This window comes from Xenopus laevis, chromosome 6S, assembly GCF_017654675.1.
Source record: "Xenopus laevis strain J_2021 chromosome 6S, Xenopus_laevis_v10.1, whole genome shotgun sequence".
Taxonomy (NCBI): Eukaryota; Metazoa; Chordata; class Amphibia; order Anura; family Pipidae; genus Xenopus; species Xenopus laevis.
This window is the reverse complement of record NC_054382.1, coordinates 2,710,576-2,724,027: the sequence shown is the minus strand read 5'-3', so window position 1 is coordinate 2,724,027 and position 13,452 is coordinate 2,710,576. Positions and strand designations below refer to the sequence as shown.

General features: G+C 43.4%; 1 protein-coding gene across 1 annotated transcript; it reads right to left on the bottom strand.

Annotated features, from left to right (window-relative positions):
• Nucleotides 1-1,202: 1,202 nt before the first annotated feature.
• On the bottom strand, nucleotides 1,203-13,423 carry XB22065625.S (uncharacterized XB22065625 S homeolog). The gene is made up of 9 exons (XM_018224159.2): nucleotides 11,741-13,423; nucleotides 11,422-11,518; nucleotides 8,503-8,643; nucleotides 7,606-7,725; nucleotides 6,487-6,588; nucleotides 5,696-5,878; nucleotides 4,514-4,675; nucleotides 3,307-3,469; nucleotides 1,203-1,549 (listed from the first exon to the last, which is right to left on the bottom strand). The coding sequence occupies exons 3-8, from the start codon at nucleotides 8,584-8,586 to the stop codon at nucleotides 3,314-3,316; spliced, it is 807 nt and encodes a 268-aa protein (XP_018079648.1). The 5' UTR covers nucleotides 8,587-8,643; nucleotides 11,422-11,518; nucleotides 11,741-13,423; the 3' UTR covers nucleotides 1,203-1,549; nucleotides 3,307-3,313.
• Nucleotides 13,424-13,452: the final 29 nt, after the last annotated feature.

Genomic DNA, 13,452 nt, shown 5'->3' with positions numbered 1-13,452 from the left:
AATCGCTCCACCAATTGTCAGCAGGGGCACATACAAATATTAGACTGATCTCTGAGCATAAAAGGAATCCTGTTACACACGTTACTATTTGCCCTTTAACATCCCGGGGGAACCCCTATCCCTATCTCCTTATTATTCCCTTACAAATAGATTGTCAGCTTGAAATATTGTCATGCAGACTTACAAATATTTGGCAGAAAATGTATTGATGTACTTATTCTCATTTATTAAATTCCTGCAAAGTTACGTTACTTGTTTATTAAAGTTCATCTATGGGAACCAGTTCAGCCCCATAATAACAACACACACACTCTCTCTCTCACTCACTCACACTCTCTCTCACTCACTCACACTCTCTCACACTCACTCACACTCTCTCACACTCACACTCTCTCACACTCACTCTCTCTCACACTCACTCTCTCTCTCACTCTCACGCTCACACTCACGCTCACGCTCACACTCACGCTCACACACTCTCACTCACTCACACACTCTCACTCACTCACACACTCACTCACACACCCACTCATTCACTCTCACGCCCACACTCATGCTCACACTCACACACTCACCCACTCACACATTCACTCTCACACACACACTCTCTGACACACACACACACACACACACACACACACACACACACACACACACACACACCTTGAGAAGAATAATATTAATTTTATTATATATAAAAAAAAAATCCATTGTGTTTAATGCAAAATAAACCAAAGAGAAACATCACAGTAATATTTGCAGCCAGTGGAAGGGCTAAATACGAAGCAGGCAGAATGTTAAAGGGGAAGTATACCTGTATATTTGTTCTATACACAAATCATTCATATTGTGCATTTAGATGAAAGAGTGGGTGTTGCCATACTGTCTATTAGCTGAGGCATCTTGTCTGTATAACTGTATGACTGCCCCCTGCTGTTCATAAATAGAGAGTAATGCTGGTGCTGAACAAAACATCCCTTGCCTATACAGCTATGTTATGCAGAATGCTCAGGACCTGGGGTTTTCCGGATAACGGATCTTTCCATAATTTGGATCTTCATACCTTAAGTCTACTAGAAAATCATATAAACATTAAATAAAGCCAATAGGCTGGTTTTGCCTCCAATAAGGATTAATTATATCTTAGTTGGGATCAAGTACAAGCGACTGTTTTATTATTAAACAGAAAAAAGGAAATTATTTATAAAAATTTGGATTATTTGTATAAAAGGGAGTCTATGGGAGATGGCCTTTCCTTAATTTGGAGCTTTCTGGATAAGGGATCCCATACCTGTACTGCGTAAAGGAAAAATGTCACCAGAAATTGTGTTATTTTTATAGTCTTGCCCTAAAGGCAGTCATGTGTATAAGAGAGAGAGAGAGAGAGAGAGAGAGTACAGGGGGCAGTAGTGAGTCAGTAACACAGTTAGTTCCCCCTGGACCCCCCATTATATGAGCCAAAAGCTTAAACTGCGCAGCACCAAGTACAGCGTCTCCCCATCATCATTACACTGGTCCCAGCTCCGCCCCTCGTCCACACCGATTGGCCCTGTGAGGGGTGAAAAACAGAGGTAGTTTATTATAGGGAAGGGACAGTAACAGGAATCTTCAGGGGTTTCTTGGCCTTAAAGGAGAAGGAAAGCTACGGAGGCAGTTTATTGCCAATAGATTAGCCACAATAGTGCAAGCTATAAGACTATATTAAGTCTGCAGAATGCTTTACCATACCTGAGTAAACAGCTCTCTCTGTTTGTTTAGGATAGCAGCTGCCATATTAGCTTGGTGTGATATCACTTCCTGCCTGAGTCTCTCCCTGCTCACTCATAGCTCTGGGCTCAGATTACAAAAGGGAGGAGAGAGGAGCAAACTGAGCATGCTCAAGCCCAAGCCCTGGAGGTTTAAGCTGAAAACAGTTAGTCTGATACAGAAGCCCATGAGTACACAATAGAAGGAAAGAAATGTGCTGTTTGACAGAGGACTCAGAGCAGCATTACTTTGAGGCTTTACTGGTATATTTATATAGACCTTTCTGATAAAGCTTACTTACTTTTAGCCTTTCCTTCTCCTTTAAAGGCAAAATACACCACATTTATTATTAGTTTTACATCATCTGCCCAGAGATATTATATTTATCTGCCTACTAAAATGACTTTCTAGGAGTGGTGCTGCCCTACTGATTGTCATCCCAGCAGCAGCCCAAAGGAAAGCAGTGCCCCCCACCCCCCTAGTGGCCACTTGACTCATTTAGACAATAGTAACTAAAACAAGGTGGGTAATTTATTCTAAATCAAGTGGGACACAGAGCTTGGGTTTCCTGAGATAAGGGTCAAAATACTAATATGGAACAAAAAGGGATACTGTCATGGGAAAACATGCTTTCTTCAAAACGTGTCACTTAATAGTGCTGCTCCAGCAGAATTCTGCACTAAAATTTTTAACAAAGATTTTTTAATATTTAATTTTGAAATCTGACATATTGTCAATTTCCCAGCTGCCCCCAGTCATGTGACTTGTGTTCTGATAAACTTCAATCACTCTTTACTGCTGTACTGCAAGTTGGAGTGATATCACCCCCCTCCCTTTCCCCCCAGCAGCCAAACAAAAGAACAATGGGAAGGTAACCAGATAGCAGCTCCCTAACACAAGATAACAGCTGCCTGGTAGATCTAAGAACAACACTCAATAGTAAAATCCAGGTCCCACTGAGACACATTCAGTTACATTGAGTATTAGAAACAACAGGCTGCCAGAAAGCAGTTCCATCCTAAAGTGCTGGCTCTTTCTGAAATCACATGACCAGGCAAAATGAGCTAAGATGCACCTACACACCAATATTACAACTAAATACACTTGCTGGTTCAGGAACAACATTTTAAATTGTACAGTGAATTATTTTCAGTGTAGAAATAAAAAACAACATCATAAAATCGTGACAAAATCCCTTTACAAAAATCTAGGTACAACGAAATAAACTGAGTGCAATAAACTTTCCTACCAAGTGGTGGCGCTAAAGTCCTGCTATGGTTAAACTCCTAGTGACCCCTAGTGGGGATACTTGTGTATCGCAGCAGATTAGGTTACAGTCCCATTAGGTTATGCCCCATTTGAATTAAAGGTGCAGGACTGGTGGGTATAGCTAAATATACCTATATACATATATATATACATATATATATATATATATATATATATATATATATATATATATATATATATATATATATATATATATATATATATATATATATATATATATATATATATATATATACACATATACATATATATATAAATATATACCCTTACCTGCTGCTCAGTCTTCCTCACTAGAGCTGCTCCCATAGTTGCCCAGGGGAGACCTGCAGCCCAGGTAGCGGCAGAGATTCTGGGTCCGGCTCTGCTGGAGGCTTTGGGAGCGACTCCCTGTCCTGTGATGCCGCATTGCCCTGGATCTCCGGCCCCCCGGGGACTGTGGAATTTCAGGGCAAAAAGAAATGATTATTGGTACAAATTAACTCCTGCACTGCCCTCTGTGCTGTTAGACCCACCAGCAGCCACTTCATGCGCTATATCTACATTTAGAGGGAGCAGAATACATTTACATTTACACCTATATCTACATTTACATTTATATCTACAATGTGTTCTTTAAATTGTTAAAGGAGAAGTAAAGAAGTAGGTAGAAATGTTGTACATGATGTTTTGTGCTTCTGTACCAGCCCAAGGCAACCACAGCCCTTTAGCAGTAAAGATCTGTGTCTCCAAAGATGCCCCAGTAGCTCCCCATCTTCTTTTCTGCTGATTCACTGATTCACATGCTCTGTGCTGCTGTCACTTACTGAGCTTAGGGAGCCACTCACAATATACAGTACACATAGAATAGAAATGTCACAATATAAGGCTGATTAGTAATTAATACACATAATTACTACATGGCAGCACAGAAACCAGTGCAATTAGCATCAGAATTGAATAATCAGCAAACCTGTAGCATCAGCTTATATTACAGCCAGGGAAGCTCATTTTCTGCTGGATAATTAGTGACGAGCCCTAAGCTTAGCTTCTCAACAGCCAATCAGAGCCCACTGAGCATGTGAGTGTCACAGACACTTTCCAAGATGGTGACCCCCTGTGACAAGTTTGAAGTCCTGGATCATTGCTGCTATTGACAAGCTCAAACTTTAGCCTCCTGCAATAAGTTCACTATAGAAAATAGGACATTTTTAGCCACATTCATTTTTAGGGATTAGTTCTCCTTTAAGGAGCCTAAAGCTCCAGTTCTATGTAGGTGTAAAAATATGGGTTGATTAAATATAAAGTTCACGTACAATGGGGAGATGGGTGTAGTGAGGATTAATTTTAATAATTCCATTAGATTTTAATCAGCCAAATGTAAATGAGCGCAAAGAAATGGCTGGTTGCTATGGGTTACTACACTTTTGCACTGGTATTAATAAAAGACTTTATACCCCTTGGTTTAAGGGGAGGGGAAGTCACACGCTCAGATACTCACCTCCTCACTAGAACTATCAGACTCGGAGCTCAGGTCTGGACGGCAGGGGGGACGGACACAAGGATTGGGGTAATTTCTCTGTGTCTGGATTGGGTGGGAAGGTTGGTTGCTAGGGGTTACCTTTACTCCTCCTCCTTTAGCTACCCCTGCAGTGCTGCCACCCTGTGTTACAAATGACAAATGACTGCCTGATACAGTAATCTCTATTATTATTATTATTATTAATAACAAATAATAAGATTTATGTATATGTGAAGAATATAAGAAGGCTCATTTCTCATTGGCCCGGCACAAATTAGCGCCTATTAGTTCAGCGAATGATACACAAGCTCAGGGGCATCCCATATACTGCCACCACCTGCCCCTTGATGGATACAACTGGGCGCAGGCAGCACTCATACCTTCCAACTGTCCTGTTTTTCTTAGGACAGTCCTGATTTTGACAGCTCAGAAAAAGTTACAAAGTTTCTAAAACTTAATTGGGTTTTGGCAGGGAGCCCAGAATATATGGCAGGTGCACTTAGATACTTTTCTAACAATTTACAATGAGTCAAGAAGCGATTGTACCTATTTAAGAGAAGCAAAGAAACAATTGTAACAATTTCAGATAAGCAGGTCTCTTGGGGAAACTGTAACTCACAGATTAAAGGGCAATTCAGCTTCATTAGAAAAATTGTAATAACATAAAAACCACAGAAATGTGTTCAAATTTTCATAACCTGCCAAATTTAGTAAAAGGGACGTGGTAATTAAGGGGTGTGGACATAAATGGGTGTGGTCAGTTTTTTCGCCATGCTGCGCTCTGCAATATATTTTGTCTCTCTTTCTATTTGCAAAATGTTGGGAGGAGCGAGCACTGAATCCACTGGAAGCCACAGCTCTTTGCAGACCCCGGAGCAGAAACAACTTTGGGAGCCCCTACTTTTCTCGGAATGTTGGGATATTGTTTGTTGGATTTGATTCATTAATGAGGTCGTGAGCCCGGACTAATCCCGGTGGTGTAATTATAGAGTCGGCTCAGGTCCCCCTGTTCCACAAGCCCCTCCCCTCACAACTGCAGGGTCTGCTGCCTCTATAGTTGGGACCATTGGGATCAGGTCGGGCTCAGGACAGTTGGGGCTTCCAGTTTAACCCACAGGGAATTAGCCGGGTTGGGGGTTCTGTGCAGCTGTAGATACAGACCTGAGGGTTCGTTACCCCGGTGCTTCCAATATGTGCCGGCAGGGGGGTCCCATATCCATCACAGCAGCCCAGGCACCGGTCTGAAATGACGTTGGATTCAATCTCTATCCTTTCCACTTCCTCAATGCTGAGCTGTGATTGGCCCCTTCTCTCCCCCGGTCTCTCGCCAGTGATCCTTCCTCCCTGCCAATCGCATGACAGAGATACAACTGGTTTCCAGTAGATCCCCCTTCCCCCACCCACTATAATACAATAAATACTTTCCAGTTGCCTTAGGGCTAGTCCACACGAGGAGATTCGGGGAGATTTTATCGCCTGGCGACTAATCGCCTCATCTTTTGAGCGACTATCTCCCCGAACTGCCTCAGCGTTTTTCCCCATAGGCTACAATGAAAAGTCGCCTTCACTAATGCACACGCGGCGATTCGCTTTCAATAGTCGCCCAAAGTTGCCTCACTTTTCTCATTGACGTGATACTTGTGTGTCTGTGTCATTGATACCCTGGGGTTTAGTGAGTGGGTGGGGGATGGGAGCACCCGGTGTGATGTCACATCTTATGATACAACTGCACCTATGGGTGCCCCGGCCCAAAATACAGGTCTGATTATTTGTCGCTTTAAATAAATTTGTGGCTAAACAGTCTGAGAATATCGACAGGGCCACTCGTACATTCGGCTAAAAAAGTTCTGTTTTAAAGTAGGAAAAATGTTCTTGGCTGTATAACAGTATATACTGTATATATATATATATACCCACATGTAAATGAATCTCTCTCTCCATAGGACACTCACCACTGGCATTTCCACTGCACCACAGCAGTCAAGGCAACGAAATTCTTCTGTAGCTTCAATTTCATCTGGGTTTGGCGTAATCGTCTCCACCTCCCCCGCAACCTGCACCCCAACAACAAGTAATAATCATTCCACCTACATCCCAATATATCCCTAAACGCTGCGGAGAACATACCATATACTATATATAATGCTCTGTTATACAGATAGAATCTCAGCTGCCATAAAGCAGGACAGGACTGCTGCTTACAATGGGGATCAGATAGGATCTGTGCAGCCACTGGGACAGAATGTTCTGTTATACAGATAGCTAGAATCTCAGCTGCCATAAAGCAGGACAGGACTGCTGCTTACAATGGGGATCAGATAGGATCTGTGCAGCCACTGGGACAGAATGTTCTGTTATACAGATAGCTAGAATCTCAGCTGCCATAAAGCAGGACAGGACTGCTGCTTACAATGGGGATCAGATAGGATCTGTGCAGCCACTGGGACAGAATGTTCTGTTATACAGATAGCTAGAATCTCAGCTGCCATAAAGCAGGACAGGACTGCTGCTTACAATGGGGATCAGATTGGATCTGTGCAACCACTGGGACAGAATGTTCTGTTATACAGATAGCTAGAATCTCAGCTGCCATAAAGCAGGACAGGACTGCTGCTTACAATGGGGATCAGATAGGATCTGTGCAGCCACTGGGACAGAATGTTCTGTTATACAGATAGCTAGAATCTCAGCTGCCATAAAGCAGGACAGGACTGCTGCTTACAATGGGGATCAGATAGGATCTGTGCAGCCACTGGGACAGAATGTTCTGTTATACAGATAGCTAGAATCTCAGCTGCCATAAAGCAGGACAGGACTGCTGCTTACAATGGGGATCAGATAGGATCTGTGCAGCCACTGGGACAGAATGTTCTGTTATACAGATAGCTAGAATCTCAGCTGCCATAAAGCAGGACAGGACTGCTGCTTACAATGGGGATCAGATAGGATCTGTGCAGCCACTGGGACAGAATGCTCTGTTATACAGATAGCTAGAATCTCAGCTGCCATAAAGCAGGGCAGGACTGCAGTAAAGCTACAAATATGATATAAGAATAGGAGTTGGACATTACCAGGAAAGCCAAGGAGCGATGACCTGGATTATAGGACCAAATACTTTTCCTTCTATTGCGCGGTGCCGGCCAGGGGTTCCTTGTTCTCTTTCCAGGCTGGGCCGGCGTCAGACTCCTGGACTGTGAGACACAAGGGCCAGTTACACAGAAATACACTGAACCCACAGCATTTAATGGTCACACACAATATCATGACATTATATATTTGTTGGATAAGAAAGGAGAATAAAGAGGGGGAGGTGCTTGGATTGCAGAGACGCTTCTGATTGGACAATCTTCCCGCATACGGAATTAACTGTTGGGCTTCCAACACAGCAGGGGTCTAAGGAGGTCTATCCACCAATTTCCCAGTCTGGTTTTTATGGCAAAAAGCAGGAGGGGATTTGGGGAAAGGGGTGTGTTTGGGTGGAATAGGGCGTGGCCAAAATATATTTTACAAGCTGGGTGGGGCTAAGTGATTACATCACCGGAGGGGCAGATAATTGATTGGAGATCAATTGGAGAGAGACCATTGGAGAAAGGGAAGGTTCACCTGCCTGGGCACCCAATCAATCCATAGGTAAACCCACAGGTCCCACAGGTCTTGGGCTGGTCCATACACCACTAATTTCCAGCCTCCAGCATCATAATATTGTTCTTTCTTCTATGGGTATCATCAAGGGGCCCAATCTAAATCTGGGGGCCCGAGTCCAGCTCCGTCTCTACACTGTGCAACTGTCTATAAGAAAGTGCTGTTTCCCCAGATTCCCCAGTCGCTGCCAGACAGACTCACTGATTCATAGTGAATAATGAATGACTCCTCACACGGGACTCCCGGGAACTCTGGATAAAGGGAAAACAAACAGCAACTCCCAGCGAGAGGAGAAAAGAGAAAGATTTATATCAGATGTAACTTACAGGGTCCCCCTGTGCCAGGGCTTGGAGGGTGAAGAGCAGGAGGATCAGGAGGGAGCTGCGTTGTGCCGCCACTACAGGCTCCATGTCTGTGCTTGGCTGAAGAGCTGACGTTCACTCTGTGCTATACCGGAGCTCACTGACCTATGAGAAGAAAAAGCACAAGGCTCAGGATTGTGCAAGTGAGCAATAAACACAACACTGTCAGCAGGAGGTGTCCCGGCCCCTCAGACCTTCAATGAACCCAAACCCACCAGCACAGCTATTTATAACTTCTGTGGCGTCAAGAGTGGGTTTACTTTGCCTTTATTTGTCTCTCTAACGGAAGCATTTAAAGGTGGATTTAGAATCATTTCCCCCCTTGCCTTTATGAAGGTGATAGAGAATTCAGTTTCAGTCTTGCCTAAGTCTCCATTGTTTTTCCTCATCTTATCCCCTAGCCCTCCTGTCGTGTTATCCCTTTAGGCAAATACTTCCCTGTGATTCTGTGAATAAATCAGGAAACCAGGCTCAGATCTCAGCACTGTGCCGTCCAGTAATGTTTGTTATGAATTAATCTGATCCAACGCCCTGAATATCAGCACAGACAGCCCAGTGGGACCAGCCCAATACTTCTCCCCTTCCCGACCTTTAATAATAACCAGATGTGCCTGTGGGATCCCTCCTCCCGGTTTATCCAGGGACTCCTCAATGGTTCCCCACAGCACCACGGCATGGGGACGGGATGTTGGCATTTGGCATTGAGGGCACCAAACCTACGATTATCACTTTTCAAGTCCTATGTCCCTGCGGGAAGCCCCAAACCACTGGCAGACGCTTCCCATTATAATACATGGGAGATACACGTGTCTGCGAAACAGGAGAGACAAAGATTAAAGGATAAGTAAACTTCAAAATAAGTGAATGTAAAATTGATGAGGGGGCTTTTGTTGTAATGTACATTCATTACCAGCAAGTAGTCAAGGAAGTTGTCAGGAGAAAGAAAGAGGCTGATGTTCTTCTGCTTAGGAAAGATGTGAGAAAGGTTTCTAATTTTATTCCTAAGCAGAAGAACATCAGCCTCTTTCTTTCTCCTGACAACTTCCTTGACTACTTGCTGGTCAGACTGGTGGGAAACTGACCAGCAGGTGGCGCTGTTGTAACACAATTCATTCATATTAACAGTACATGTATCCCTTAATATCTTGGGAAAAATTAAAATAAATAATGAATGTACATTATAAAGTGCTTAGAATAGCCCCCTTATCCATTTTACATTCACTTAATTCTAAGGTTTACTTATCCTTAAAATCTGTTTAGGATAAACACTTGGGACTTATCCTTGGGAAAATGAATCCAATTTCCCCCACTACCCTGGTACAGAGTTCTGGATTCTTTGTTCTAGTTTTGGGCTGCTCTTTTTCCTATGGCAACAAGTGTTTACCCAACTGAAGTCTATGGGGTCTATTTATCAAAGAGTGAAGTTAATAGTGAAGTTCCGCCACTAGAGTGAAATGCCGCCACTCTCCATTCATTTCTACGGGATTAAAAGAGGATTTATCAAAGGGTGAACTAACACCCATTGATAAATACGCCTTTCAAAATCCCATAGAAATGAATGGAGAGTGGCGGCATTTCACTCTAGTGGCGGAACTTCACTCTTTGATAAATTTACCCCTATTTGTGGCTTTTGCACTGATCTCTATTGATCTCTCTACAGTGCCAGGAGGTTGCTAAAAACAGATATTACTGTGTCTGATTTCTAGTTGCTCCATTTTGGGATTGGGTTGAAGGAAACATCTGATGGCCCGTTTATCTCAGGTTATGTCCGTACCCACTGGGTGCCTGACTGGCATTTCCATGTTAATGAGCAGGGCAGTAGGGGGCACCTCACTAGACTGAGTATTGGTGGGATCAGGACACAGCAGGGGAGATGGATAATGAGCCGGACCACTAATCCCGTCAGTCTGAGGAACTGGAATTTCTTGAGCATTAAGTCAGTTTCCTGGCACATCAACCCCCCTGTTATGCAATTACTGAGCTTCATAGTAAGGTTTGCTTTACAAAAATTACTTAAATAGCAACATAGATCAAAAGAGTAAAACTTCTCAAGAATGTATAACGTGTCCAGTGCACAGACCTTAAGCCTGAAAAAAGGTTTAGGAAAATATCAGCTGAATTGTGAAGGCTGGCACTAAACTGGATCCATTTTGTCCTACTTTCTCTATCTTGTCCTATTGACACCATCTTGCCCTACTGTCTCTATCTTTTCCTACCGTCTCCATTTTACCCTACTGTCCCTATCTTGTCCTACTGTTTTCATCTTGTCCTATTGACTCCATCTTACTCTATTATCTCTATCTTGCCCTACTGCTTCCATCTTTCCCTACTGTCTCCATCTTGTCCTACTGTCTTAATCTTGTTCTACTGTCATCCTCCCTTAATGTTGGGAAAACTGCCATCTCATCCTTCTGTATTCATCTTGCTCTACTGTTGCCATATTGTCCTATAGACTTCATCTTGCCCTCCAGTCATTGTCTTCTTGTGGTATTTCCACCTTGTTCTACCATAACCTTCTTTACCTATTGTTTCCACCTTCCCCTAATATTGGAACTATGACCAACTTGTCCTCCTTCTTCTCTTAATTTTGGGACTGTTGCCAGCTCTTCTTACTGTCTTTCTCTTGCCTTTCTGTCTTCTTCTAAACATACTGTCTCCATCTTGCCTCCAAACATTTCTTTCATTGTTCCCTACAATATGCTGAGCCCACAGGAGTCGACCCAAGTGCACGGTTGTAAAGCTAAACTCGTTTGTTATAAAATACACTCCTATATTGTGCACGGTTTCATTCGGAGCATGAAAGCAACACATATTACAGACACACATATAAGCCATATAAGACACACACAACATAAATAACAAGTCCCCCCACACTTGCCTCACCTCAGTAGCCTCTGTTTGGTGGAATGTTCTGGATTCAAGGTGGTGCGGCAGTTAAATCAGATCCTTCCCTGAGTTTCCTTCCAAGGTTCTGGCAAATCTGAGAATAAAACATTTAAAAAAAAAACTCTTTCTAAATACAGAAAATGATCCCACCCCAAAAACACCCACCCAGTCTTTTACCCACAGAAATCCTTTATGGCAGGAACCCTGCAGCCCAGAAGCTCACACACGAGCTATTTATTGGATATCCAGTTAGAGCCAATACACAGTCTAATAGGTCCTGGGTCTGTTTATATTCCCCAAATACCCTGTGTCCTACCCTCATACAGACAGTGGTGCAGAGACAGCAGGGCTGGAGGGCTCCTCTCAGGCTCGTTCTGTACAGAAAGGTCCCAGGGAGGATAGAGGAGGCTGGAGGAGCAGAGCCGTGGGTGAGAATTACTAAAGGAAACGCTCTGCAGATTTTGCAGTTTTACTGAGAACAAGAGTCAGTGAGTCAGAACTTGATGTAACTCTTACTCATCTACAAGCCGGACGAAACGCAGGATTTTAGGGGATTCCTTGCCCACTGTTTGACATAACGTCTGCCCTAACAAAGGGATCACACCAAAGAAAGGGAACATGCAGATAAAAGTGCCTTAAAGGAGAAATAAAACCTTCAAAACAAAATTATTTCATGTAATTCACAGAAAACACTCTCCATATATTACTATTTGTATAATGCATTTATCCAGTATGAGGAGCAAGAGGGATTCTTGGCTTTATAACCAGCAATGACAGGACTGGATTGTCCATCTGTATAACCAGCAATGACTGGACTGTCCATCTGTATAACCAGCAATGACTGGACAAGCAGCCTCCAGTAATGGATAAGTAGAGCGTGTGGCCCTCAGCTGCCTCTGTAACAAACACTTACCAAACTGTGGCTAAAGAGAATCCCATAAGGAATGACCAGTAATGCTTCTCTCCTCCAGCAACACACTGTAAAGCGGAGGCCTTCACACGTTTTAGGTTGAGCCAAACCGCCAACAATGGTCCACTTACCTCCCAACAAAGACGCTGATAGATGGAACATTGTCCTACCACTCACTTTTATGTAGTGCCTATAGTGCTGAAGATATCCAAAATAGAAAATAACCCCCCCCCCCAATTCTCACTCTACATGGCCTTCAGGTTGTCCACCTATTCCAATTCTTTTGGACCCATAAATGAAGTCTGCCCCAAAGTTTGAGAACAGGTGTAAAGAATTAACTTCACTTTTCTACCCCGGCGGCACCTGTAACTGCCCAACACAGCTTCTTTGTCCATCAAACACTTGTACAGGGTCATTCTCACCTCCATAAGAGCCCATAATGGATGAGTAGAGCTATTCTTCAGCAGCAGCACCTTGCAATGCAATGCTCCCCCCCCCCACCAAGGGCCTGGAGCAATGTTAAGGCTGGGGCTCACTCATGTCCAGTTTGGGTAAGGTTTCGAGAGAAAACCCAACTGCTCTACTAAATAACACCCAAAAGTCCCGTTTGAGGATCAACAAGGGTGAGATCTATGGTTGCCACCATAAAGCTATGGTTGAATGTCAGTTAGACCAATTTTCCTATAGCCCATATAACATTTTAATGAGCTAAAGTGGGTCTGGACCAATGGTTGGACCCCTCAAAAGGTTTGAACTGAAGAAACCAGTCAACTTCTGCTGTAGCACATCAACAGAACTTCTCTCTTCCAACGTCTCTCCTGTAGTCACTCACTACATACAATCTGCAGCTTTGCAATTGCTCAACAAAGCCCAGGGCAAAACCAAACCACTTACCTTGGGTGAACAATGGTCTCCTTTCTTCTACATCTACAGCATGGATCTCTGTTGCCTTATATACAGATGAGGGATACAAGGAACTGCTGAACTTTCCTTATACAGGGATATTTGTGGGGTGGGGCAGCTTGATAATTGAGATGTTGTAATGCCGAGGCTTATACAGCAGACTTTTATCAATTTCCATGGTTAGGGGAAGATCCCAATGTGACTAATACATATAG